Source organism: Colletotrichum navitas, assembly GCF_030913465.1.
Source record: "Colletotrichum navitas strain CBS 125086 chromosome Unknown LY79scaffold_37, whole genome shotgun sequence".
Lineage (NCBI taxonomy): Eukaryota > Fungi > Ascomycota > Sordariomycetes > Glomerellales > Glomerellaceae > Colletotrichum > Colletotrichum navitas.
In genome coordinates, this window is record NW_026850583.1 from 40,129 (window position 1) to 63,705 (window position 23,577).

The 23,577-nt window shown below is 57.1% G+C and overlaps 7 protein-coding genes across 7 annotated transcripts; 2 read left to right on the top strand and 5 right to left on the bottom strand.

Moving 5' to 3' along the window:
- Positions 1 to 1,771: 1,771 nt before the first annotated feature.
- On the bottom strand, positions 1,772 to 5,665 carry LY79DRAFT_236619 (cell wall biogenesis protein Mhp1). The gene is made up of 2 exons (XM_060551704.1): positions 3,393 to 5,665; positions 1,772 to 3,338 (listed from the first exon to the last, which is right to left on the bottom strand). The coding sequence occupies exons 1-2, from the start codon at positions 5,522 to 5,524 to the stop codon at positions 1,961 to 1,963; spliced, it is 3,510 nt and encodes a 1,169-aa protein (XP_060413162.1). The 5' UTR covers positions 5,525 to 5,665; the 3' UTR covers positions 1,772 to 1,960.
- Positions 5,666 to 9,066: 3,401 nt separating this feature from the next.
- On the top strand, positions 9,067 to 9,480 carry LY79DRAFT_236647 (uncharacterized protein). The gene has a single exon (XM_060551706.1). It carries the CDS (start codon positions 9,113 to 9,115, stop codon positions 9,359 to 9,361), a length of 249 nt encoding a protein of 82 aa, XP_060413163.1. The 5' UTR covers positions 9,067 to 9,112; the 3' UTR covers positions 9,362 to 9,480.
- LY79DRAFT_236646 (ribosomal L18p/L5e family protein) lies at positions 9,481 to 10,943 on the bottom strand. The gene is made up of 3 exons (XM_060551705.1): positions 10,799 to 10,943; positions 10,537 to 10,574; positions 9,481 to 10,461 (listed from the first exon to the last, which is right to left on the bottom strand). Exons 1-3 carry the CDS (start codon positions 10,799 to 10,801, stop codon positions 9,600 to 9,602), a joined length of 903 nt encoding a protein of 300 aa, XP_060413164.1. The 5' UTR covers positions 10,802 to 10,943; the 3' UTR covers positions 9,481 to 9,599.
- Positions 10,944 to 11,295: 352 nt separating this feature from the next.
- On the top strand, positions 11,296 to 12,276 carry LY79DRAFT_590919 (haloacid dehalogenase-like hydrolase; the record flags this gene model as incomplete). Its single annotated transcript, XM_060561212.1, has 2 exons — positions 11,296 to 11,349; positions 11,470 to 12,276. The coding sequence occupies 2 exons, from the start codon at positions 11,296 to 11,298 to the stop codon at positions 12,274 to 12,276; spliced, it is 861 nt and encodes a 286-aa protein (XP_060413165.1).
- Positions 12,277 to 12,319: 43 nt separating this feature from the next.
- On the bottom strand, positions 12,320 to 13,159 carry LY79DRAFT_517278 (methyltransferase domain-containing protein; the record flags this gene model as incomplete). Its single annotated transcript, XM_060554913.1, has 1 exon — positions 12,320 to 13,159. The coding sequence occupies one exon, from the start codon at positions 13,157 to 13,159 to the stop codon at positions 12,320 to 12,322; it is 840 nt and encodes a 279-aa protein (XP_060413166.1).
- A 434-nt stretch (positions 13,160 to 13,593) lies between these two features.
- Positions 13,594 to 14,847, bottom strand: LY79DRAFT_670448 (T5orf172 domain-containing protein; the record flags this gene model as incomplete). The annotated part of the gene is made up of 1 exon (XM_060563779.1): positions 13,594 to 14,847. One exon carries the CDS (start codon positions 14,845 to 14,847, stop codon positions 13,594 to 13,596), a length of 1,254 nt encoding a protein of 417 aa, XP_060413167.1.
- A 2,185-nt stretch (positions 14,848 to 17,032) lies between these two features.
- Positions 17,033 to 20,120, bottom strand: LY79DRAFT_517355 (SAM domain-containing protein; the record flags this gene model as incomplete). The annotated part of the gene is made up of 3 exons (XM_060554925.1): positions 17,033 to 19,701; positions 19,762 to 19,905; positions 20,075 to 20,120. The coding sequence occupies 3 exons, from the start codon at positions 20,118 to 20,120 to the stop codon at positions 17,033 to 17,035; spliced, it is 2,859 nt and encodes a 952-aa protein (XP_060413168.1).
- Between the last annotated feature and the right edge of the window lie 3,457 nt (positions 20,121 to 23,577).

The window sequence follows — 23,577 nt, forward strand, 5'->3', positions numbered from 1 at the left end:
CCTGGTAGGTGTCGCGTCCGGAGTTTGCTGCCCACGGTAGTGTGGTTTGACACGCTCTCCGGGACGCCTTTGATACATCCTTTGAGAAACCATGGCGATCCAGGTTCCCGGTCCCGTCAGTATCTCGTTATGCGGGCCTGCCGACAGTCCCCGTCAAAGGCTACAGAGGAGGTTCCTGAGAGGTGATACGTCGAGTGATATATGCGGATTGCTCGTGATGTACAAGATAGAGTATACCTCTTGTTCAGCCCGTGCATACATATACACACACATGCGCCTTCGCCCAACCGTAATGCCATAAGATCACTCGCGACAGCTGCTTACAACCTGTTCCCGTTTTGCGCACCCCGTACCGTTGCCCGTCCAACACCCCGCTGGCCTTCCAGGAGAACCGACCCCTTTCCCATAGAGATGAGCGGCGCCCGTCGTCGACGTCCGCTGCGCAAACGGCGGAAACAACCCCCACCCCCACCGGCATCGGCGGTGGGCGAGGGCTAGGCCGTCAAGAGCGAGTTTGTGGGCAAGAGAGCAAAACAAGGCTGGTGACGCGAATCGCCGCCTCCCCATGACAGAAGCCGCACGCGAAAGAGAGGGAGAGAGTATGTACGCGATACAGGTATAGCGAGAGATGAGAGAGAGGATGAAGGGGCATGACTGGCCATGCCGACTATACGAGCTGGAGACGCTCTTCCCCTTCGCATACTAGCCTCCTATCTCGAAACAGAAACTCCGTGCCGTACATCAAACAGGACAAGCAAAAGACACCCCCCAGCGCTCTCGTCGACCATGCATCGGGTTACTCACTCTACCGCCCTGGGTAGGCGGCTACGGGGGCGACTCTCGAGCAAGAAAGGGAGCTGCGGACCAGAACGACGATAAACAGAACCTGCCTCTGCGTCAGGATGTAAGTACACACCCTTCCGGTCAACTTCAACTGCAGCCACTTCGCCTCGTCAGACGGCCGCCTCATCCACTTACACCCTCTCCTCCACCGCCTGGACCGTGATAGAAGTGGGAGGGGTTCGGGTTCGAGACGTTCAGCTAAATCATCGTCAACCGCGGGGGGTTACCTGCGGAGCACTAGCCCCATCCATGGGGTCACACACCCAGGGGGGGGGGGGGGGGCTGTCAGCGTATCCGGATACCTCGACGGAAGACGCGGAGACGCATTCGTCGGTTTCCCCTTCGTCTCTCCTTGCCCGCGGGACGGCATGCGCTCGCTTCCTCGTGCGTTTGACGAAACAATTTGAGAGAACAGGATTGTGACAGCCACGTGATCGTTCTCCGTCACGACCTCTCATAACCTCTTATGGAGGGGTAGATGGTCGTCCAAGCGAGTGCTGGGGATGATATTGTGGGCGTGCTCTACTCACCCGCTCGGCCTCTGCCGCTGAGGCCCAAGACAGGGCTTGCCGAACACGGACTTCACTGGGTTCACCTCGAACATCACTTACAAGTTCCAAGGCAGTTCCCAACTCGACTCTGCCCTTTGGCCGGCCAAGAAGGCGAGACTGATGTCACCAGAACTAAAGAGAAGAACTCTTTGGCACGTCGAACCCGGCGGCCTCCTCGCCCTCTTTAGGGCGAGAATATGGGATCATTTCTTCAGTGTGGTGTTTGTACAATGGTACAGGGAATGCCAGTAGCGACCGTGCCCCGTCTTCTCAACCGCTTCCCATCCGACATCTCCACTGCGGTCCTCGCCAATGAAAGCGTACACCTCTGTCCTAAGATAACACCCATGGTTGAAAGTCGTCACTTCGAGCGGCTCCCCACAGCACATGGTAGAATGAAATTGTAAACGATGGACTTCCTTTTTCACAACGCCTGTGCTTGCTTCCCCCTTCGCTAGTTCAATGATTCCGAATTCGACATGAATGTTGAGCATATTATGTGTACAAAAGGCAGTCGCTGTGCCGCCGCATCACGAAAACACCTCGGGCTGTGCGGAATGCCGCACTCATTCCTCAATGGCATTCTCGTCGGCTGGTTTGGCAGCCTTGACGTTGCCTCGGGCCTTTTCCTGACTCTCGACGAATCGGTCCCAATGGCTGGGGTCGAGAGCCCGCAACCCTTCACGAACTTGATCCCGGTCCTCGTTGAAGACGCGCATGATGCCCTTCTCCTCGACCTTACGGGTCAGTTCGGGGTCGTCGACCTCTTCGATCATTTGGTGGAGCATAGCCATATGTTTCGGATCGAGGCCAACCTCAAGCACGCCGCTGAGCAGTCCGTAGTACTCGGGCTTGATGATACCCGAACGGATCTTGTGGCCAGCCCTGTGTATTCTGCCCTCCTCCTCGGCAAGTGCCTTTGATGTGTTGGACAAGACAGAGTTGGTGCGCTGCAAGCCCGGACGAACCGAAATGCCAGTCTCGTCTTCGGCGTCGGACGGAATACTCTGTTGGTCAGGGTCCTCGGTTGACGACAATGAGGTTCCAAGCTGGTCGCTCTGACTAGGAAGCGTGATCTCGGATGCCTCGTCGGTAGAGACACGCGTGTCAGGGAACTCGTCCTCGAAGCGCTTGATGATATTGGCCAGCGTTGCGTCGAGGAACATCAACTTGCGCAGGTTGTGCTCGTCCTCCTCAGGGTTGACTCGAGCCTTGGACAACGCGGGTTGCAACCGCAGACGAATCTTGCGCGCGCTGGCAAGCAGATGCTTCGACATATCCTTGGCCTTCCCTGGAGGGAGCTTCGGCCTCGGGCCTATAGGCACCGAGACGCCGTCCTCAAAGTCTCTGATAAATTCGCCAGACTGCCTCCTGGATTCGTCGCCTCTGTTCTTGAGACAGCACGTAAGAGCCTTGACAACACCGGTGCCGCCAATAACGTAGTCGTCGTCGGGGGCGGACTCGTTGTCCGAGCCGTCTCTGAGGACGTCGTGGCCGACAAGGTGGGCGAGGACATCGGGGTAAGGCGGGATGGGTCCGCCTGGTAATGAATCCTGGGACTCTGCCAGGACTGTCGAAATGACAGAGCTGATGTCGCCGATTGGAAAGCGTTCCATGTTGCGCAAGCAGTACGCCACCACCTGCTTAGCCAAGGCTTTGACGACCTCACCAGAGTTGTCGCTGGGGACATCGATGTCGACGCACACAATGGTCTTGGACACACGCGTGGCCGCCAGGAAAGATGCGTACAAGGCGCAGGCCTCTTCCTGTGCTTCTTCCGTCTTGGCGTCTGCAAGCTTGACCAGCTCGGGGTTCTCGAGGAAGCTGATGTGTGCGAGCATCTTGGCTTCGGGAAGGATCTCGGCGAGTGCAATCGCTTGCTCCGAAGTCATGGCGACGTCGGCCAGGTGGACACGCCGCAAGCCTTCCATCTTGGGCAAATACCTTGAGAACGTTAGCTTCGAAGCACTTACCACTTGATGAATTGGGGCTACTAACTTGCGTAACAGACCGATGGCGCTAGGTTCCGACTTGCACAGATCCCGGTTGTGAGAAAGGTCAATGAAGCGGAAATCCTTGAGTTGCGCAAGTGCCGGCAAGATCTTGCAGAGAGACCCAGGCTTCAGGTTGCACTCGGCCAGGCTGAGCGCCCACAAAGCGTCCTTTGCCGAAATTGCACTGGCGATGATGTCCATGTGGTCCCGAATGTCATTGCCGCCCAGGTCGAGGCCTTCGCACCCACTTTGTGAGAGATACCTCGCAACATGGTGAAGGCCCTTCTCGTCAATATTGTTGTGGGCAAGACCCAGTCGCTTGACGCCGCACTGGATGATGCCGTCAATTATTACGCCAAGGTCGTCCGAGCTCAGATTGGTCTCGCCGAGGTTAAGCAACTCCAGTGTTGAGCCGTCTAACCGCTCGCCAATGGCCTTGGAGAATAACACGGCGTTGGCGTTTTGGGGGCGGGCCTCGTTGGAAGAATGCCGTAGCAAGCTATGGCCGTGTCCGTTCTGCGCCGGCTGGGAAGGGCGGGGGAAAGATACGGTAGAAAGGTCGAGAAATTTGAGCGTGCGGCAGAGGTAGATGAAGAGGCAGATGTGCCTCCAGCCCTCGGGCCCGATCTTGTTGTTCTTGAGAACGAGGCGTTCGACAAACCCGCCCTGCATGGCGAGGACATCGGGTTGCATGTGTCTGCGTCGTCTTGACTCGGGCCTCCTGGTGGCCAGAAGACCGGCAAGTATGACCCTCAGCCCCTCATCTGTGAGGCCGCAGTTCTCCAGGATAACCTCTTTGACGGGAACGACAGCCAGATAATCGCCCAGGGTCACCAGGTCGGGCAGCTGCATCCAGTAGCCTGTCAAATCCAGTTTCTGGACCATGCCGATATCGGAGGAGCAGTTGGACGTGCTGCTCAGTTGCTCGGTAATCTTCTTCAGAATGGGCGTTTCCCTCAGCTGGCAACACCGGCGGTATATCCTCACCGGGTTAGTGGTGGGAGATGCCGTTGTCTTTGGTGCTGCGGCCGGGATGCCTTCGCTGGAAGAGTCGCTGTCGTCGACGTGGATTTCCATGGGAATCGTGCCGTTGGCCTCGGCTTGTTTCCTCTTCTTCTCTTTCCTCGCTTTTCTCTCTTCTTCGCTCTTCTTCTTCTTCTCCTTCTTCTTACTGTCCTTGTCCTTGTCGACGAAGACGCTTGCATCTTTTGCGCCGCTCTCGTTCTTTGCGTTGTCGGAGCCCATTCCCTCGGTTTCGGGTTCCTTTGGCACAGACTCCCCGGTCGCGTGGATGACACCGTCGCGCTCTTTCTGTTCTTCAAGACACTTGGGATTCTTGAGCGCCTCGCCCTCTCCCTTTTCCGTCATCCTTTTCGTTTTTGGCTTGTCGAGTGGCTTCTTGGGGAGCGCGTCCGACTCGACGTACTTTGGCATTGGCGCGATTTCGACATCGACGCTGAATGCAACCCTTCGCAGTTTCGCCTGGTGTAGTTCCGGGATCGGACAGCGTTCGCGGTTGCGGTCGACGTTCAGGACCTTTCTCTCTACCAGGCCATGAGTTCCTCTCGTGCCTTGTCCCAAAACCCCGCTGGACGAGGACAGTCGGCGGAAGACCCCAAGAAAGCCGGCTTGGCCCCGGCCGGGAGGCGCGGGTGTATAGGGCTGATCGCCATCGTTTTTGGCGGCGTGGGGAAGCACGGCGTTTTTGGCAGGAGTCACCTTTGGGGGAACGGGATCAGAGTCCTTTGGCGGCGTGCTCTGGGGCTGCTGAATGGCGTGGGAGTTATTAATATTGTTATTGTTATTATTGTTGTTGCTGCCGTTGCTGGGCGAAGAAGAGAACTTTGACGAGATGTTGGTGAACCACGAGTTGCGACGTGACGGGGGAGTGCCGTTGGGGCCCGGTTTCTCGTGGGAGGGACGCCTTCCCAAAAGCGGCCGCGGGATGTGAACGGGGTTTGCTTCTTCCATGTTTGCCTTTCCATTTTCTGTTACGGCATCGGCGTTGCCATTTGCGTTGCTGTTCACGGCGGGCTGGGCGGCGGTCGGGGAGGCGGGCGGCGGTGATTCTCTCGGGGCAGACGTCGAGGAACGTCGTGTAGGGATCGCTTTCGGTGGCCTGTCTGTTATGCGCATTTTGTATTAGTGGGGAGGGGGGGCGCCTGAATACCGTAGATAGACACAACAGGATGGGCGAAAAAGAGGAAGGAAGGAAAGCAGGAGAGAAACGGTGGTTTCTTGGATATATCCACAGGTAAGGAAGAGGCCCAAAGTTGCGGGCTCCCGGTGGCAAGCGCTTATAGAGGTAAACTAGGTTGATTTGCCAGCTGCTTATCTGGGCCGACTTGGCTTGGGGGTGGTGCGGGTGCAGTGCGACTGACAGCCGGGCGACTGGGGAAGGGGAGGGGGGGATGTACTGGGGCAGCCAACTAGCTGGCCTGAGAAATGAGGTCAGATGGGGACGTCTTTTGCGTACCTTTGGGAGAGCCGCCGTGGGTCATCCAGCTAACATCTACTCCATGAACTTGCTCCATAATGGGTGTCGCAGCGATACTGGCGAAGAGTTTCCGTAGAAGGACGGATACCAAACGCTATGGGCCGCGATTGGCCAAGGATTCGGAGAGTCGCCCGGCCGAGTGAGAGGCGCGAGGTAGTAGAGATAGATGTGCGGGGAATCGACAAACGAAGAAGAGCTTGGCGGAGGAGAAGGAGGAGGAGGACGATGAAGAGGAGTGGTGGTGATTGCTGAGCTTCCTGGCGCAAAGGAAGGGAATGGAACTGTTGCACGCCCAGACCCGGCTGAAGGGCGACTTTTGGCTTGATTTCTAAAGAGGACGGCGGGAGGTGGAGGGTACTTTGCTTAGTATGCCGTCGCCCCCAGTATCTCTCTGTGTCTCTCTTTTGTCTTGGGACACCACCTCTGGTTCCGTTCGGAACATTGACTGGACCGCTGACAAGCAGCCGACAGCTTATCCGAGCCGTTGGGTGAGATGAGGTACCTGGGTAGGCTTGGGAAGAAGAGGATGAGAAGGAGGTGGTGGAGGAGGAGGAGGAGGAGGAGGAGGTGGTGGTGGTGGTGGTGGTGAACGGGGTGGGTGGTACAGACCAAGTAGATACGAGGGTAGGAATACCTCTGTCTGTATGCCTGTTTCTCTCTCTCAGCTCAAGGTCCGATCCGGACGGGCGAAGGGGGGAGGAGGAGGAGGAGGGAAGAGCTGGTATTCGTAGCCCAAGTGATAGGTTCAAGCAGGGAACTGAGCACAGCGGCGTCCGTACCTTGCCGCGAGTACGGAGTACTGTGTAAGGAAAGACCGGACGTGGCAGCTCTAGCGGGGCTCATTAACCTTTTTAGAGGGGAGGCATCTCGTCTTTGGTAGGAGATGAGCGACGCCATGGCCCGATTTGGCGACAGACTTGGAGGAGCCGGTCTAGGCTGTGGTGAGTGTAGGAGTCGCTGATACATCATGCCTTGCCATGCCATGCCATGCCATGCCACGCCATGCCGTGGCCATGCTTCCTGTCATCCCTCCCCGGTCTTTCAATATCTCTACCATGCACCTCCCACAGTCTGTCTGCATTTTCCTCCGCTGCTGTCGCTCAATTGCACATAGGACGCCGGTTATAATCGCCTTACTTACACTTTTACGTACCTGCCTAGGTACCCACGTACCTAGGTAGTTCAGATATCCTGGGCCGATTGAAGGGCCCCGTGTCAAATGCCATCAGACGGGCGGGCAACTCACGACACCGCATTAGCCAGTCCGCGGCCTTGTTCCATGCAGCAATAGGAGTGAATAGGTGGTGGCCGCTGCATCGGCTTCGGTAACACCGGGCGTCTTTCCTCTCCATCGACCCCGTCTCGTCCTCCTCCGAGTCTCGCTTGCTCCAAGCTTCCACGCCAACCGCCGCCGCACCTTGGGACGAGTCGCGATGCGCTGAGATGAGCAATGTGAAGACTTGCCCGAGCAGGTCTCCCCGTCAACGCGTTGCGCATGTCCGTACCGCCGCCTCACCGCACGCACGCGGCACGCAGCAGAATCTGACACTCGCCCGGTGCAGAGACCCAAAGCGCATTGCGGTAGCAGTGTACAATGACTGGATGTACCCATGTACAAGTAGGGGACTTCCGCTGCCCTACCGTCCTACCGCCTTACCGTCAGCAGCTGGCCGGCCAGTATCCAGGATGATTGCTTCAACCCTTCTCTGGTTGGTTGGCACGACCGTGTATCTCCACTCGTTTGCGGCGATCATCAACGTCAGGAAAGCAAAAGAAGCGTGACCGGCCAGGCACGAGATGAGAGAGAGAGAGAGAGAGAGAGAGAGAGAGACCGTCTGCTCGCTCTCATGCTTCCTCGTCCACACGCTCATGTCCTGGTGATTCTCAACTGTCGAAAGCAGAGAACTTGCTCAGCACCGACCTCGTTCGAATCGTCCGCGCCAGTTCCAGTTCTGCATTCTGCATTCTGCAACATTACACTAGGTCCGCACACTACTGCATGGTCTCAGGTAGCCCGCCGAGCTGCTCTTATTAATCCCGCTCTCTACAGCAGCAAACTCACCTCCCTACTACTAGTGCCTGCCAAGTCAAGTCACCCGCAGCTAGCCTGGGACAGGCGCGTCCGGTACGAAGCACGGGCGAGAATACAGAGTTCACGCTTACCTAGGTACCGCCGTCGTGGGAACTTGCCGATGTCCGATTCAAGGGTCCAAATGCTCTCAACGATTGCATTAACTACTTACCTAGGGAAATTGTCCCGGTAACATAAAAGCCAGACTTATACATACCATACGCAACGCCTGATATTGCCTTGAGGGGGTGGCCTGGTTAACCAACTACCTCTCCCCACTGAGCGACGTGAAATCACGAGGACCTCATTCCATAGAAGGCGGAGCTCTCTTTGGGGGTCTCCCCTGCTCGATATTCAGCGGTGACAAACACACATCGCTGCGAAGTCAGTCTGAAGAGAACGGTGGAGTGGAACTCTTGGTTTATTCTATCTGGGGGGGGTGTTCCCCCCCTCTGTGCTCGCCTTGCAGCAATGCCCCTCAGCGCGCCATCTCCTCTCGTTCTCCTGCTGAGCGAGATGATGTGCTTTCGTTCAGGGCGAGGTGGGAAAATCGCCATCGGGGGACCCTCATTCCCCGCTGCTGTACCCTCCGTCCATCCCATAATTCCCGCGCGCGCGACCTGGTGCAATGTCCGAGACCGCCCTCCCTCCCCTTAGTAGATTCCACCTCCGAATTGAGGTAGGAAGTCAGCGTCCGTCCTCCCTCTCTGTTTTGCCCACGTCGCCATCGAGGGTTGTTCGGACGTGATGCTGGACCTCTCTGCCGTGCAGTGGCAGCGGTACCGGGCAGGGGGAATGGTACAAGCAAGACTGCCGCACTTCTCCACAAAGAATAATAACAAAAGCGGGGGGAGATAAAATAAAAGGCAAAAAAACCCTCTTCCACCTCCCCGCTCGGAACTGCCCATTTCGACATCATCGTCAGCTGCGTTGGGCTACCTGTCCCCCCATTCCGCGACCCAGACGGGCCCCATCTACTTGGTCTCGTCGCTTGCCGCACTTGTCCAGTGCCGGGAGTGAGAGTCTGGTGCGGTTATTGCTCCTCCACCCCCATGCGTGGGTCTCGTGCCCTCGCTTTTTTTTTTTTTTTTTTTCGCCTCAACCATCACAGTTTCCTGCGGGTTGGGTGCACGAAGTACACGCCCCACGCCAAGGGATGTCACGACGAGCACGCAATTTATCTTTTTGTCATCTTTTTTTAGTTTTTTTGATTAGTTTTTTAGCTTTCCAGCCGCTAGTTCCCAGCAGGAGGGACAAGGCGCGCGGTAACGGCAAACGCACGACTAATGGCGCGCCAGCCACCACTAAACCCAAAACCTGGCCACTGTGGCTTCCCTTGTCAGCAGTAACAAAATGTACATCATGTTGTGTGTGTGTGCGGGTTTGTGTGTTCAACAACTTTTGACGTCTGGCATTTGGGATATCTCATTGAATTGTTTAAAAGAGGTTCCTTTCCCGTGACCATCATAAAATCCCATTTACCGGATCTTTTGCTTTTTTGCCTGATAACTCCCCCGACTGCGAAAAAGTCGGTGCCAAAACGTCAAATGCCTGTCCCAAGTCATACTGTGCCAGAAACCGCCGTGCCTTCCCTTCCGAGTCAGGCATCATAAACCCGCTTCTCTACATACAGGAAACAAAGTTTACTCGGCGCGGAGCTCGGCAATGCGCTCCTTGACGCGCTGCTCCTTCTGCTCCTTGGTGAGGCGCTGGGTCTTGTACTTCTTGGACTCGGCCTTCCACTCCTCCTTGGTCTTGGTGTTGGCACGCTCGGGCTTCTTCCAGGGGTCCTCGCGGATGGCGGCGTGGGCCTCGGAGTAGAGCTCCTCGAGGCCGTCGGCCTCGACGTCGTCGTCGATGTACTGCTGGAACTGGGACTTGTAGCGCTCCTCGTCGTCGTCGGCGAGGGTCTCCATGTACTCAGCGACGTGCTGGCCGAAGATGTAGTTCTTCAGGGTCTCGGCGTCGAGCTCCTTGCTCTCCATGTCGTAGCCGGGGAAACGCTTCTCGGAGTGGGGAACGAGGATGCCACCGTCAGAGGCACCCTTCATGGCGCCGAAGACACGGGCACCGGTGGAGGTGCGGTGCAGACCGACATCGAGGTTGGCCTTGAAGGGGCGGCGCTCGCCGTCGTCGGTCTCGGCGGCCTCGGTGAGGGTGTACTCACCGTCGGCCTCCTCGACACCAGTGAAGGTCTTGTCGAGGCCGAGCTTGGAGAGGGTGCGGCGGGCGATCAGGAGACCGGTGGCGTAGGCGGCAGCCCAGTTGGTCAGGCCGTGGGTGATGCCGTAGGCGGGCAGCTCGTGGGAGTAGGCAGCGCAGAAGACCTTGTCACCGGTGATCTCGGAGGTGACAATTTGCATGATGATGTCCCGGTTGGTGAAGCGGACCACAAGACGGTACTTGGGGGCACCGTACTTGTTCTTGGCCTGGGTGATCAGGCGCTTGCGGGCATAGTAGTCAGTCTTGCCCTGACGTCTGCGCTTGTACTTGGTCTGGAAGCGGCTGCAATGCCGTTAGCAAAGACGGTCCCGGTTGAGTGACTTGAGGCCATCGGGGCAGTGTGCGTGGGAGACTAACCTGTAGTACGCGCTGTTCTTCACCAACTTGTGGAACGCCTGTCACGAATGGAAATCCCGAGTCAGCAATTTGCGCTTCAGATTTGGCCCATATGTCCGAAGCATCTTGCATTGACTCCAACGCCCAAGAGACATTTCTGCCTGCTACTGGGGGCCAATTGCCATTGTTGGCAGTGGAGGTGGTCGTTTTTGGGGGGGATTCGCAATTGTCGCGTTCGGCCATTGAGGCTGTTGCGACAGTTGACGGTGATCATTCAACTTACCATCTTGATGGTATTGGCTGGCGGGCGGTTGGCTCAGCAAATTTGTCGGTGGTAGTCGAAGGGGTTGTCGAAGAGGAAAAATGCAATATCCAACTACGACTCGCGATAATATTCCTGTGGGTTAACATAGAGCCCTAGAAAGTGGGGACCCGCCTATCTCCCAGGCGGGAACTGTCACTCCAAGCAGGTCGGTGACGAGTCACGTGGGTCCCTGTAGTTCGGCCGGGGACGAGCTCGAGCTGACTCATCAAGGACGCTAAGCCCGGTTCCACCGGATTTGGGCCGAGGTCCACGGTCTAATTCTCAGAGGTGGGGGCGGCCGTTCCTTCCCCAGGTTTCGGCTCCCCGACCACCGCAGCTTCTCCGCCCGCGACGGTGACGCGCTTGAGTCGTGCGATTTCCTACAAGTACGCGATGTAGATCTCTTAAATCAGATGCAGTCATTGGAAGAATCTGATAATTTCTTCGTCGATTATGTTCTGGAGGCTGTAGACGACATGACCCACTCAAAGCAGCCCAAGGTGCTTTTATTCGACATTGGCGGAGTGTGTGTAAGTGGTTCCCTCTAGAGCTTCTTTCTTCTGCCCTTCTCATGGTTACTTCATGATCCCGGCCACAAGCAACAAAACCTATACCAAGACGAGACGCCGGCCCCGTTCTGACTTTCCAAGGTCGTCTCGCCCTTCCAATCCATCTTAGACTACGAGCTAAGCCTCGGCATCCCGCCAGGATGGGTCAACTACTCCCTCTCCAAGACCAGCCCCACGGGGTTCTGGCACCGCCTTGAGACGGGCTCTATCCCCATGGACAAGGCCTTCTTCGCGGGCTTCAATGCGGACCTCCACGACCAAGGGCGGTGGGAGGCCTTCTACGCCGCCCAGCGGGCCAAGAACCCTGCCCTCCCCGAGCAGGTCCCGCCCCTCCCCGCCATCGATGGGGAGTACCTCTTCAACACCATGATGGCGAACTCGATCCCCCCTGACCCATGGATGTTCCCCGCGCTCAAGAAGCTCAAGGAGAGCGGCCGGTACATCCTCGCGGCGCTGAGCAACACCGTCATCTTCCCCGAGGGCCACAGGCTGTGGAAGAAGGATTTCATGAACGACCCCGTGCGCAGCCTGTTCGACGTCTTCATATCGTCGGCGCACGTCGGGCTTCGGAAACCGGACCCGAGGATGTACGAGCTCGCCCTTCGGATGCTCAACGAGTACGCCGCCAAACACGCAAGCTCCGAAAGGGGCCAGGCGCTGGGGTGGGCCGACGGAATCAAGGCGAGCGACATTGTGTTCCTCGATGACATTGGCGAGAACCTCAAGGAGGCGAGGAGGCAGGGCTTCGGGACGATCAAGGTCCACCTGGGGAGGGCGTACGAGGCTGTCGAGGAGCTGGAGAAGGTCACGGGGCTGCAGTTGGAGGGCGGCCATCCCAAGATCCCGGTGAGGCCCAACTTGAAGGGCAGCGGCAAGGCAAAGCTTTAGACAATGACGCGCGGACGGTGTTTTCCTGCCACACAGGGGCTATCTACAACCTTTGAGCTACATAGACATACACGGCGTCCACATTCACAATCTTGCCATCGACCGCGTCCTTCTCCCACTCCTCGCGGAACAGTGCCCTCGTCTTCTGCTTCAGCTCGTTCGTCGCGAGCTTGACGGTCAGCGAGGTTCCCGTGATCCAGTCAAACTGCTCGTCGACCTGGTCCATGCTGTACGTCGTGTCGCCTTGGCCCGACAGCTTGTCCACCAGCTCGATCCTCTCCACGGCGTAGCCCGCTCCCTCCAGGATCCTCGAGAACGAGTTCTTGTCCACGATCCAGGACCGGTTGCTCGGGAACCGCGTGCCCAGCCGCCTCACCGCGCGCTCCAGCAGAAGCCCAATCTTGAGGTTATCCTCGTGGGTGACGTCGACGACCAGTCTGCCGCCCGGCTTCAGGTACCCGCGCCACGACGCGACGACCGCGTCAGGGTGGTCAAAGAGGACGAACGCGCTGCAGCAGAGGATCGCGTCAAAGGTCTGCCCGTCCAGCTCCTGCAGCGTCTCCAGGTTCGTCACGTCGTGGTTGAGCAGGCGCACGCCCGCGCCGGGCCCGCGGCGCCCCAGCTTGTCCCTCGCCTTGGCGAGCATCGCCTCGGTGACGTCAACGCCGACGACCTCGCCCCCGTCGCCCGCCCGCTCGGCGGCGATGAAGACCTCCAGCCCGGTGCCGCAGGCCAGGACGAGGACGCGCTCGCCGGGCCGGATGTCGGCGACGGCCATGAAGCGCTCAGAGTAGCCTGGGTGGAACGAGTCCTCGTAGCGGTCGGCCCGCGCGGTGTACATGCGCTGGGAGGACGCGGCTTGCGTCTCGTGGTCGAGATCCATACTGTGTAGTTGTTTGGTGGTGACTGGCAATAGAACTTACGCTGGGTGCAATTCGTCTTGCGGTTTTGTAAGGTCGTCGAGATTTCGGTGTAACGCTGGCGGCCAACCTTGGAACTATATATCCGACAAAGGTCTGATCTCACTCTGACTCACCCAGCAGCACGTAATCCGACCATCTGCCGCTACCACATGCGCCTTTATTTTCATTCGATGAACAAATGCCGGCTGTTCCGTCCATTTGGTGCCTCTAGGCTCACGATGATAGTTTGGGATAAGCCGGATTTCAATCATCGTCATAATCGTACGTACAGTATCTATCGCGCAGTATGTTATCCAAAAGAAAGTGGCAAAACAGCATGGTATCGTAAAACCCATTAACACCTCAACTCCCGAACCACCCTCCGGCAACCAATCCATCTTGACCGGCGTCAATCTCAAGCGACCCCGCCATTGCCCACCAGTTTCGACCCAGATTTCTTCGTCTTGCCCTTGTCCAGGACGAACTTATACCAACACTCGTCGTCGTCGAGGTCCAGCGCATCCAGCCTCGCCGCCCAGTACGCCGTGAGCCGCCCCTCCTCGTCGAACGGCCCGAGGCCTGCCCACGCAGCCCACATCTCCACCACGGCCTGCGCCTTCTCGGCGTCGACCTCGAAGAACTCCTTGTGGTTCGTGGTCTTCCCGTTTGGCTCGCGGCAGCCGGCACACCCCATGTCCCACCGCCGCTCGTTGGCGAGGTGCAGGTGGACGACCTCCTCCATCTTGATGTAGTACGGAGCCTCGCGGGCGAAGATGAGGTTGGGGGTGTAGTGGCACTTGGACTGCCACTGCCGCATGCGCCGTTTGTAGTTGTTGGTGTATCCGATCTTGATCATCCGGTCGGTATCGGTTCCCAAGGCTGTTGTATGGCCTTTGGGGAGCTTGTAACCATAGATGTAGCCCGTGCCGCGCGGCTTCTGCTCTTCCTGCGTAGAGGGGGCGAGGAGCTTGTCGACAATAGTGATGTTGATTTTTCTGGTGGATAAGGGCTGTTGGTATGGAGTGAAGGTGTGGACGGTCGGCTTTTTGAGAGGGGTTGGGCAGATGGCTGACTTGATGGGCAGGGGGTTGAAGGGGATGATTTCGAGTCTGGATTTGTATTCGTCGTCTTCCTCCTTGACGGTCTCCTGCTTTACCACCAAACTGACAGGCCGCTTTTCCACTAAGGGCTTCGAATCGACACCATCAGCAACTGACAGCCGGCCGGCATTCAGCGATTTGGCAATATTGCTCTCTGTTGCCTTCACTGAGACTGCGGCCGTCCTCGATCTCCGTCCCTCGGGCTCCGCTTCCGCTTCCCCCTTTCCGCCGTCTTGCTTCCCGTTCCCGTTCAGCCCAAGGAACTCCCTTATCCGCCTCTTCCACTCGGCCGTCTTGTCTGTGGTCTGCTCCTGGTGCCATCTCTTGCACAGCACCAGGGAGGCGAGGCGCTCAAGGTGCCGCGCGGCAGAGGACAGGCTCCCGCTGGCGAGGATGTCAAGGACCACCGACGAGATCTTCTCGCGCGAGTCCTTGCTGATGGAGTTCTTGCAGGTGGGCTTCGTCTTCGAGCGGCCCTGGCAGCTCGTGCAGGAGCCGAGGGGGGCCGAGAGGCAGGCCTGGAGGTCGGCGGTGGTTTGGGGCCACTTGGGCTGGATCAAGACAGCCATATTCGACGTTGAGTAACAGATCTGACGATTTTTCTGGTGTAAGTGAGAATGATGTGCCGCGGGACCGTCGTATCGCGGTCCGCGCATTCCCTACATATACTGCGGAACGAGGCATCACGGAGGCCTCGACGAGGCATATAGTTTCGGACTGGACTGGCAGACCACCCTCCATCGCGAAGAAGGCTGTGGCATTCATACAGCCACCTGACCAGGTGCAAAGGAGACAGGGGGCACGCTTCACATATACGGCCAAGCAAATCGTTGTTGGTCTGAATTTGGGCCAACTGAACCAACCAACTGCACCGCACGCATGCTGCGCTTGCGTCTGCTCGCACTGGTTCTGTAGAACCCTCTTCGAAAGATTACCCATCCAAATCCATTATAGGAGCTTCTTCATCTTTGATAGTGCGTCTATCATCCAGCCCGTCGCTGCCGCCGAAAGGTGACTGCGGTACGATGTCTGGTCTTTTTGGACGATGGCACCAACAGCTCCGGATCCAACAGCCCCCCCCCCCCCCCCCCCCCATGCATGCATGCTCTTGCAGGAGAGAAACCGGCTGTGACCCGCACACAGCCGAGTCTGCCTACAATCGTTGGCAGGCGCAGCCACCCAAAGCGGCATTCTGCCCCGACATCGAAACACCTTCGGGGCCGCTCCCCCTCTCGCCCTCGGGGTTTGAAGGATTGCGCAGGGTATATGGCCAAAATGAGACCAAGAGGCGCCCCGACTCTGGATGTGCCTTTGCCTTTGCCTTTGCCTTTGGCCCATGGCCGATCGACATGAGCAGAATGCCACGGGGAATACTCCCGCGCCGGGTATGGCGATATGCTGCTCAAGACTACCGCTGGAGACGAGCTCAAACGTTTCAGCAAGCTGGGCAGGTAATGTAAGCTCCTTCAAGAGGAGGGGGAAAGCCGTCCGTATCGATGTCCTGCTCTTTGGATCACGCAATCGTCGGCGAATGCGCCCACGCATCGTATCCTACCCTAACCTGTCCTCGGCGGCTACGAGGGCAAATCAGAGGTGGCGCGGATGTGCAAGGCCCGAATCGGCGCACCATCGCATAACGTCCACAGCGGCGTCTCCTCTGGCAAGCAAAAATGCATGTAGTTCATGGCCACGGGAAAAGGAAAAGCGAGGAACTGGATAGAAAAGAAAAAAGAAAAAAAGAGTATTCTATGTGAAGGGAAAGCTCAAGCCAAAAACGATAATAAAATCAAATAAAAATTCGCTTAAAGAAATACAATCTTCCCTCTTTCTCAGTGACAGAACCAACAGCTTTCTCAATATCCAACCTTGACCAATCGTTGGTCAAGAGACACTGCCGGCCTGCATCGAGGGCTACCATGCATAAACCCGACAAGCGGTCCTTGCAGTCAGGGTTACTCTCTCAAGAAATCTTGAGTGCCGAGTTTTCAAGAAACAATACCCTGCTTCATTGAACGTGGCCTTCTGGGATCTCGACACTGACTGAGGTCGAGGCCGTTCAACATGGAAGGGCCTTGCCATGGCAAACATCTAGGCAAACAATCGTACAGTCAGTGCCACTGGCTAAATAAACCTAACGAGTCATGAAGGGCGGAGTTCACATTTCTAACTGTATCATGAGGGATGAGGGCCTTCAGGTTAATCTTTGGGAAAAGTGTTTTGATTATCACCTCCTTATCCTTGGCAACACGATCCCTTCGGGGACAACAAAGGCCCGCGTGCCAACTCCATTCATCATCAACGTAGCCTCTAGTGCACGTAAAGGACTCTTCCATCATTCCCAGCCTCTTCCCCTCCTCCCTTCTCCTGTGTGCAGACAGCCGTTTGTCATACTGCCACCGCAGTGTTGCCAACAGTGTGACTGGTCTCTAAAAGGCCACTCCGCAGCTGTTAGGAGGGGGGGGAATAACAGATAACAAGAAGAAAAGAAAAAAGAGGGAAAAAAGGGGGAAAACAAAAGAAAGGGAATCACTCTTGTGAAAATTATTCGCTCGTATGTCCAGCCCATTGCCCTTCTTTGCTGGATTGTTTGGCTCCCCTCAAGCAATCCCAAATACGCCGCCCTTATGCGGAAGTCGTGTCCCCCATACATGACAAAGGTATATATATATAAAGTTCCATGGTACAAGAAAGGAAGCAAGGAAAGGGGAACTGAATTAGTTTACCCCAAGCACGCCTGCAAGAACCTTGCTCCCTTTAAGCACTCTGCGGTGCCCCGGCCGCGCCATTGTTCTCCGATTCAAAAGCCAACTTCCGGGGATTCGCGCTTTCGAGCTTGGGAAAGTTTGGCTTCTCCATGCCGGAAACTCCGCTGTCGGTCTCGCCAAACGTGATGCCGAGGGAGTCTGCGTTCTTCTTCGCCTCCTCCGCCCTCCTCCTTTGATCCTCTTGAGCCTCTTCTAGGTTCATCAGCGCCGGGGGGCGGTGTCGCATCTGTCTGGCCTTGGCGAGGGAAATGGTCTTTTGCTGATACGTCGTTGTTATCGGCTGGGTATCATCTCGGTCGATAGTGGCCTTCATAAGGGCTGCCATCCACAGTCTTCCTGCCTTAAGGTTGGGAACTGCAAAGTAATGAACCGTCGGCTTCGTAAAGTTGACGGCACGGGACAGGCCTGCGCGCGGCGGAACAAGCTTGAAGATGAACATGGTGTCGTCTCCCTTCTCCGCCGAGGGGTCTCCGTCGCGTGCCGTGGCCGTTCCGGCGCCGGTGAGCTTAGCGTGGAGACCGGTCAGCTGTTCGTTGTCTGCAGGGAGAACGCGGTGGAAGGAGATGTCGATGAGACCCTTCTCCTCCTGGTCATTCTCGGAGTAATAGTATGACAGCCGGCGGCCCTTGAGGACGAACAGTCGGGGTTTCCAGGTCGTCATCAGGTTAGAGCTCTTCTTTCTCATCCATCCGCTGTAGTCGGCATCCTTGACGGCTTCTGTCGGGCTGATCTTGAGCAGGCCGCGCTGGTAGGCACTCGTCTCTTTCTTGCCCTTCTTCCTGCTGCCTTTGCTCGTTATAGTCGTTGCGGTGCTGGGGCTCTTTGCCGTGTCAGGCGAGTCAAGCTCGAAGCTCGGTCCAGCGGAAGGCGTACTCGACCCGGTCCTAGCAGGCGAGGGCAGAGGTGAGTCCTTGCCGGACAAGTCGACCGTTGAGGCCATCATCTTATTGCGGTCTCCCGATACCGAATCTGAAATTGCTCGTAGTCCGGCGACCTTGACAGAGGGCTTCACAACTGCGGAAAGCCAATCGGCATGGATGCCTTGTCGTGATGCCGACGATTCTAGCACTGGCGAGGCCCGAGTCCTGGCCTCCAGCTTCGTGACGCTGGGTGCGCCAACGTCCTTGACGGGTGGCACTGGCCGCGCAGACTGGGTGGTGCTTGTCGACGCGGTCCTTCTGTGGGGGCTAGGTTGTATGTTGTAGTACTTTTGCGCCGCAGGCGAGGCAACACTGTCGCGGTTCGAATCGACGCTTCCAAACCTCGAGTGTCTCGAGATAGCAGTGGCGCTGCGTACTCTTTGCTCCTCGGCGTAGCTGTTCTTCCTGGTGTGACTGGAGGTGCTGTCGCGCTTTCTCAGCACGTTGCGGCGTCGGCCGTCGACGTCGGTGCCACTGAAATATCCTCGATCGTTGTCGAGGGCGGAATCCGGGGCGTGTAGGCCGGACTGCTGCATGATGTCTTGAAGCCCGGTAGAAGAAAGGGGCCTCGTTGAGGCGCTACCGAGGGTCCAGTTTCTGTCGAACGAAGGTTGCTTTTTATGTACGCCATCTGTCTGAGGAAACGTTCCACTCGTAGCCAGTTTCGGTGTCGCCGTGCTGTTCACAGGGCCTCCTGTCAAACGGAAGTCGGTGGAGGACGAATGCCTGCGCGAGTGGTGCAGATCCCTGATAGAAGCAGCCGAAGGTCGTTTCACATGGGACGGCCGGGTCGGGCTGTCAGTGATCGGGGAGACTGGGGAGACGAGGGAGGTGTCCAGCCTAGACGTTTGCGAGAAGGAAAGGCGCTTGCTGGAGAACGACATGGCCTTGTCGTCCAAGGGCGTCATCGTCCTTGACATGGGGCTGGTCAGAGTGCCGGCCCGGCTGCGTGACCGTCTCGCATCTTCTGAGCCAGCGTCGCTGCCGTACGTCTGTGTGTTCCTTCGGGTCGTAATGCCCGGGTGGTTACATTCGTCCTGAAGAGACTTGATCTTCTGCCACGTCTTAAGTCGCCTGCCGACAGAGCCAAGCTCGAAGGCTTTGATGAAGAGGGAGCTCTGGTCCATGCCCAAGAGAACCTCGCCGGTAATCTCTTGGTCTCGGAAGACCTCGCAGTGGGATTTCTCTACACCGACGGTGAAGAGGTATTCGGCAACCTGATCCGACGACCAGGCCTGCACCTCGGACCGGCTGTGCACATTCTCCTCCTCCTCGTCCGTCTCTTCGCCATGGATATAGGACATGCGGTGATCGAGCTGGGCGCTGTACTCGCTGCCGGAATCGGTAGGGGGGGCTCGCAGTGCACTGTTGCTGGGCATGGAACGCAGATCGGTGATGTGCTCGTCAATCACGTTGAGCGTCTCGCTCAGTACGTAGTCCTGGTTCGTGTTAAGACGGCCCAGGGCGGCTGAAGGCGGGGGATTCGGCGTTGACGGCGCATTCTCGACTGCGGGGGCTGTCTCCTGCTTGATGTTGTTCAGCGGCAGGGTGACGGGAGCGGGCGACTCGGGTGGCGGCGTAGAAGCGGGTGGAGCGGCGGGAGCAGTAATCTTGTCGTCGGGGGCTGCGGCATCGGCTATGTTTGTTTGTTTGGACTCATTGGCCACCTCGGGCAGTGTCGCCAGTGGTTTGGAAAAGTTGCTTGTCGGAGCGGTCTTGGGGGCTGGCCTGGTGTAGACTGAAAAACGGATAGTGAGCCTCTTGCCGTCTGTGGAAGTCGCATAGCGGAGGGACGTACCTTCGGGAAACAGGCCGCTGTTCCTGTTCACCAAGTGCTTGCCCAAAAACCAGCCATCGCCAAATTCATCATCTCGCTCGATCAGCTCAACTCGATCGCCTTTGGTCAGGCTCAATTCGTCGGAGCTGCGAGCGACAAAGTCGTCTGCAGCAAGGGTAAGTCAGCTCAAGGCCTGCGGAGAGGAGGGCAGGTGGTGCGTGTCAAGGGCGGGCGGGGAGAAGCCGCGCGGTTGCGTGATGCGAAAACGGCGAGCGGGACAAGGTCGGCAGGTAGGCTCGTTGGCCTGGATTAGGGAGCAAGGGATTGGACTTACGGATGACCAGGAGGATATCACCAACTTCTGGCTTGGGAGAAGCCATGTTGCCGACGATGCCAGGCGCCGCGAGAGATGCGGGTGGCGTTTGCTAGAGAGGGAGAGTTGTGACGGGATCAATACATAGGAGACGAGTTCGCTGGCTGGGCCGCTTGGCCTGGGCGGCTCGACTGTGACTTGGGGTGCGACTCGCAGGGGGTGGGGCGAAGAAGCGCTGTTGAAGCGAAAATTACAGACAAGCGGCCAGGGATGAGATAGTTGTACGGCAGCTGGGATCAGATAGGTAATGCGTAGTGAGCGGATACGAACACCTAAAGTGGTGACTGGTGAGGACGGGCGAGGGAGTACCGCGGTGGGAGGGGGGGAGAGGGTGGTGGAGTGGAGGTGGAGGTAGATGTGAATGGGAGATGAATAACGACCGGGGGTGAGGGAATGAAGGAGCAGGGCAGGATTCGGCTCTTCTGACGATGGGCCGCCCCCAAAGATTTTCTCTCCTTTCTTCCGGTATCTGGGTACTTTTTCTCCCCGTCTTCCTTTCGATCTTTCGATGTGTCGAGAACGGAGGGAAAAGCTCGTGGTTGGTGCTCCTTCTGGCCGTGGAATTTTTTCCCTTCTCTTTCCGGGCTTCGCTTGTCTCTGCTGACTGCCAATGGCGGGTGTGTTGTCGAGCTCGCTGCCAATTAAATGTGGCGAGTGGTTGGATAAGGGTCGTCGCTGCTGGTCTTAGAGGTAGGTAAGTAGTGTAACCATATGGTTGGTAGGTACGGGGCACAAGTACCTAGATAGGTAGGTACCTAGTTTACTTCAGCACCCGTCCGGGAGGCTGGAGTTGATCAGGACCGTGTTGTGAGGTGTGATTGGGGGATACTGGATTTGGCGTGGAGGACCTCTATTGGTTCATTGCGACGTCGAGGCAGGAAGATGAGGTGAGGCGCATAGACGACGCAATGGCAGTGGAGGGACGGACGATGCCCACGTCGATGGGAAAAGTGGTCGGTCGTCCAGGAGGTTGAACGGCCTGCTTTCGTTCAGCCGCTGCACCTAGCTAGGTAGGTAAGACGAGGTAAGGCAAGGGACGGACGCCGTATAGCTGCACACACGCACCGCTCTGCAAAGGTGCTGTGTGGCTGCTGCAAGCCTCAAGAGGTCCCGGTCGATGAATGCGACGCAGCTACACTAGTCGTCGGCCCAAGTCGCCGGTGTGTACGTCTAGGTGTGTGTGCGTGTGTGTGTGTGTGTGTGTTTGATGTGGTAGTGCCGAGGAAATACGCGGATGCCAATACGCGGATGCCCTTACGGGAGAGGACTTCCCAAACGCAAGTGGCTTCCTAACTGGTGGCCGAGAGTGTGAAAGAGAGAGAAAATGGGTGTCTTGGGTTCAGAATACGACGAGGACGAGGGGTGCAGGTAAGCGTTTGTTTGTTTCTTCCCTCTTACTCAGGTAACGCAGGGGTTGGTGATGGATTGGATGCAAAGAGGCCGGAGAATGATTTGATGGATGGCGGTTTCGTTTGGTTTCGCTAGCTCGAAAACTCCGGGCTGGGACGGAGGAAGGAGCAAACGACGGCCGATGATCAAACCCATCCGCTGACTCGAGGGAGCCCAGACCGAAACAAGTCTGCGTCGGTATGTGGACTGATGTGTGTTTGTTTCTCGGGAGACCCAAGACGAATACCTACACTCGAGCCTGCAGTATTGCGAGTGTGCTCGTACCTGGGTATGGAATGGAAGAGGGCCGAGAGAAGGTGGGACTGCGGATGGGGGAAGGACTATGCGACGATGGCGATGCCCGTGATGCGCAACGCAAAGGGACGGCAGCGTCCGTGAACTCGTTCGTTCCTTTTGTTTGGGGGTTTCTAGAGGGATCGGATCAAAACCCGGGGTGCACTCGGAGGATATTGTTGGTGCCGTGAGAGCGGGATGGGACTCTTGATCGTGCAAGATGGGGAATATCGTGCTCTCAATGGAGGAGGGCGTTTTTAGTGGTTTTTTTCTTCTTCTTTTTTTCTTCTTTTCTATCTGTTTGTGTGGGAGCAGGTATGGGCGAGTGTGCGCGTGTGTATATTATGCTGTATAAGTCCTAGGTAGGTCAAGTAGTTTCTGAGGCGCAGGAGGAAGTAAGGGGGAGAAAAGAGATAGGGCTGTGAGAATAAAGAGGTGTCTAGCTTTACGACAAACCCCACACAAAGGCGACGGGAAGAGGCGTCTTAAGCCAGAGAGTTCAGAAACGCGGAAGGAATCATAGTCTGGATCACTAAGGCAGGCACCGTTGAGGATGGACGGCAAGCTAAAGTAGACCGGTTTTATCGGAAGGCAAAAACAATGCGGTAGGAGAGTAAAGCGAGGCAAAGAAACAAGAGGCTGGACGACATGTCCGGTCCGATCCAACTGGGCCGGAACATGTCCTAGTTTGAATACCGTAGTAGATGCTCCCGAGGAGACGTGAGATGCATAGGTAGGTACGGATAGCGGTAGGCAGTGGTAGGTACGTACATGCTGGGGGGCATGACGGCCCAACACGTGGACGGATTGCCAGTGATGGGAAGCAAGGAAAACGCTGTGATGGCGATGACGATGGCGAATCGAGGAGAGAGACCCTGAGTCTAGTCCCGGCTTCAGCCTATTCGTTTCTGTTTCGTCTCACCACCTCGTTCCATTCGGCTTCCAGTCAGCAGCGCCCGGCCCCCTCCCTCTACACCACCGCCTCCTCCGGTCTTGGATAATGATCCAGAATACTCTGTACGCAAAGCCAGTTCGACTAGGCCGACGACCTCCAAGCACCGCACCGCGCCCGCGGGCGAACACAGCCCGTTTCCTCCATTGCTAAGACATTTTGGCTCTAGGCCCTTCCATCGCGTAGACAACCGAACGGACGCATCTCCCTCCCTCTCTCTCATTACCTCAGGTAGGTAGGTATACGGATACAAATACAGCTATAGGTCTATATGTACCCCTGAAGGACAACTCACCGGCTCATCCTGTGCCGTTACCACATCCGCCATTGGCAGACGTTCCAAGACTCAGACACCCACCGCCGGGTCCGGAGCGACAAGGACCTTCCCGCTTGCCTTGTGGGCAACAACGGGGCGGACGAGGAATCGTGACCGATAGATTGCATTTTGGGCCGGGCCACGTTTCGCTGCCCCAGGCGCTGTTGCATGGGTTGCGCGGATGGAAGTGTTGCGCGTCTAAACCACGCTACGAGATCACGAATACTGTGTACACTACGAACACAGAGGACGAATACGTACTGTACGTAAGTGATAAACATTGCAGTGTGCACTTGTAGACTGTTCTGCACCCCCGGCAAACTCGGCCAATTAATTTCAGCCCATGTACTCCGTACAGCAGGGCTGATGCCGGTCTTGCACAATGCCCCTAATCTGCTTTGAGTTGCCCCGTCCCTTACCGGTGGGCGCCAGCTTATCGAATCACGGCCAACTGGCGAGATTGACAAGCCAGGGCTGGCCGGGATCCATCCAAACTCATAGGTATGTCGGTCT

Bases quoted from the DNA above. Each gene is read 5' to 3' on its own strand.
- LY79DRAFT_236619 (XM_060551704.1), bottom strand. From the start codon at position 5,524: ATGCGCATAACAGACAGGCCACCGAAAGCGATCCCTACACGACGTTCC. The intron at 3,339-3,392 runs GTTAGTAGCCCC...AACGTTCTCAAG, and splicing joins GCCATCGGTCTGTTACGCAA to GTATTTGCCCAAGATGGAAG.
- LY79DRAFT_236647 (XM_060551706.1), top strand. From the start codon at position 9,113: ATGTCACGACGAGCACGCAATTTATCTTTTTGTCATCTTTTTTTAGTT.
- LY79DRAFT_236646 (XM_060551705.1), bottom strand. The intron at 10,462-10,536 runs GTTAGTCTCCCA...ACGGCATTGCAG, and splicing joins AAGAACAGCGCGTACTACAG to CCGCTTCCAGACCAAGTACA.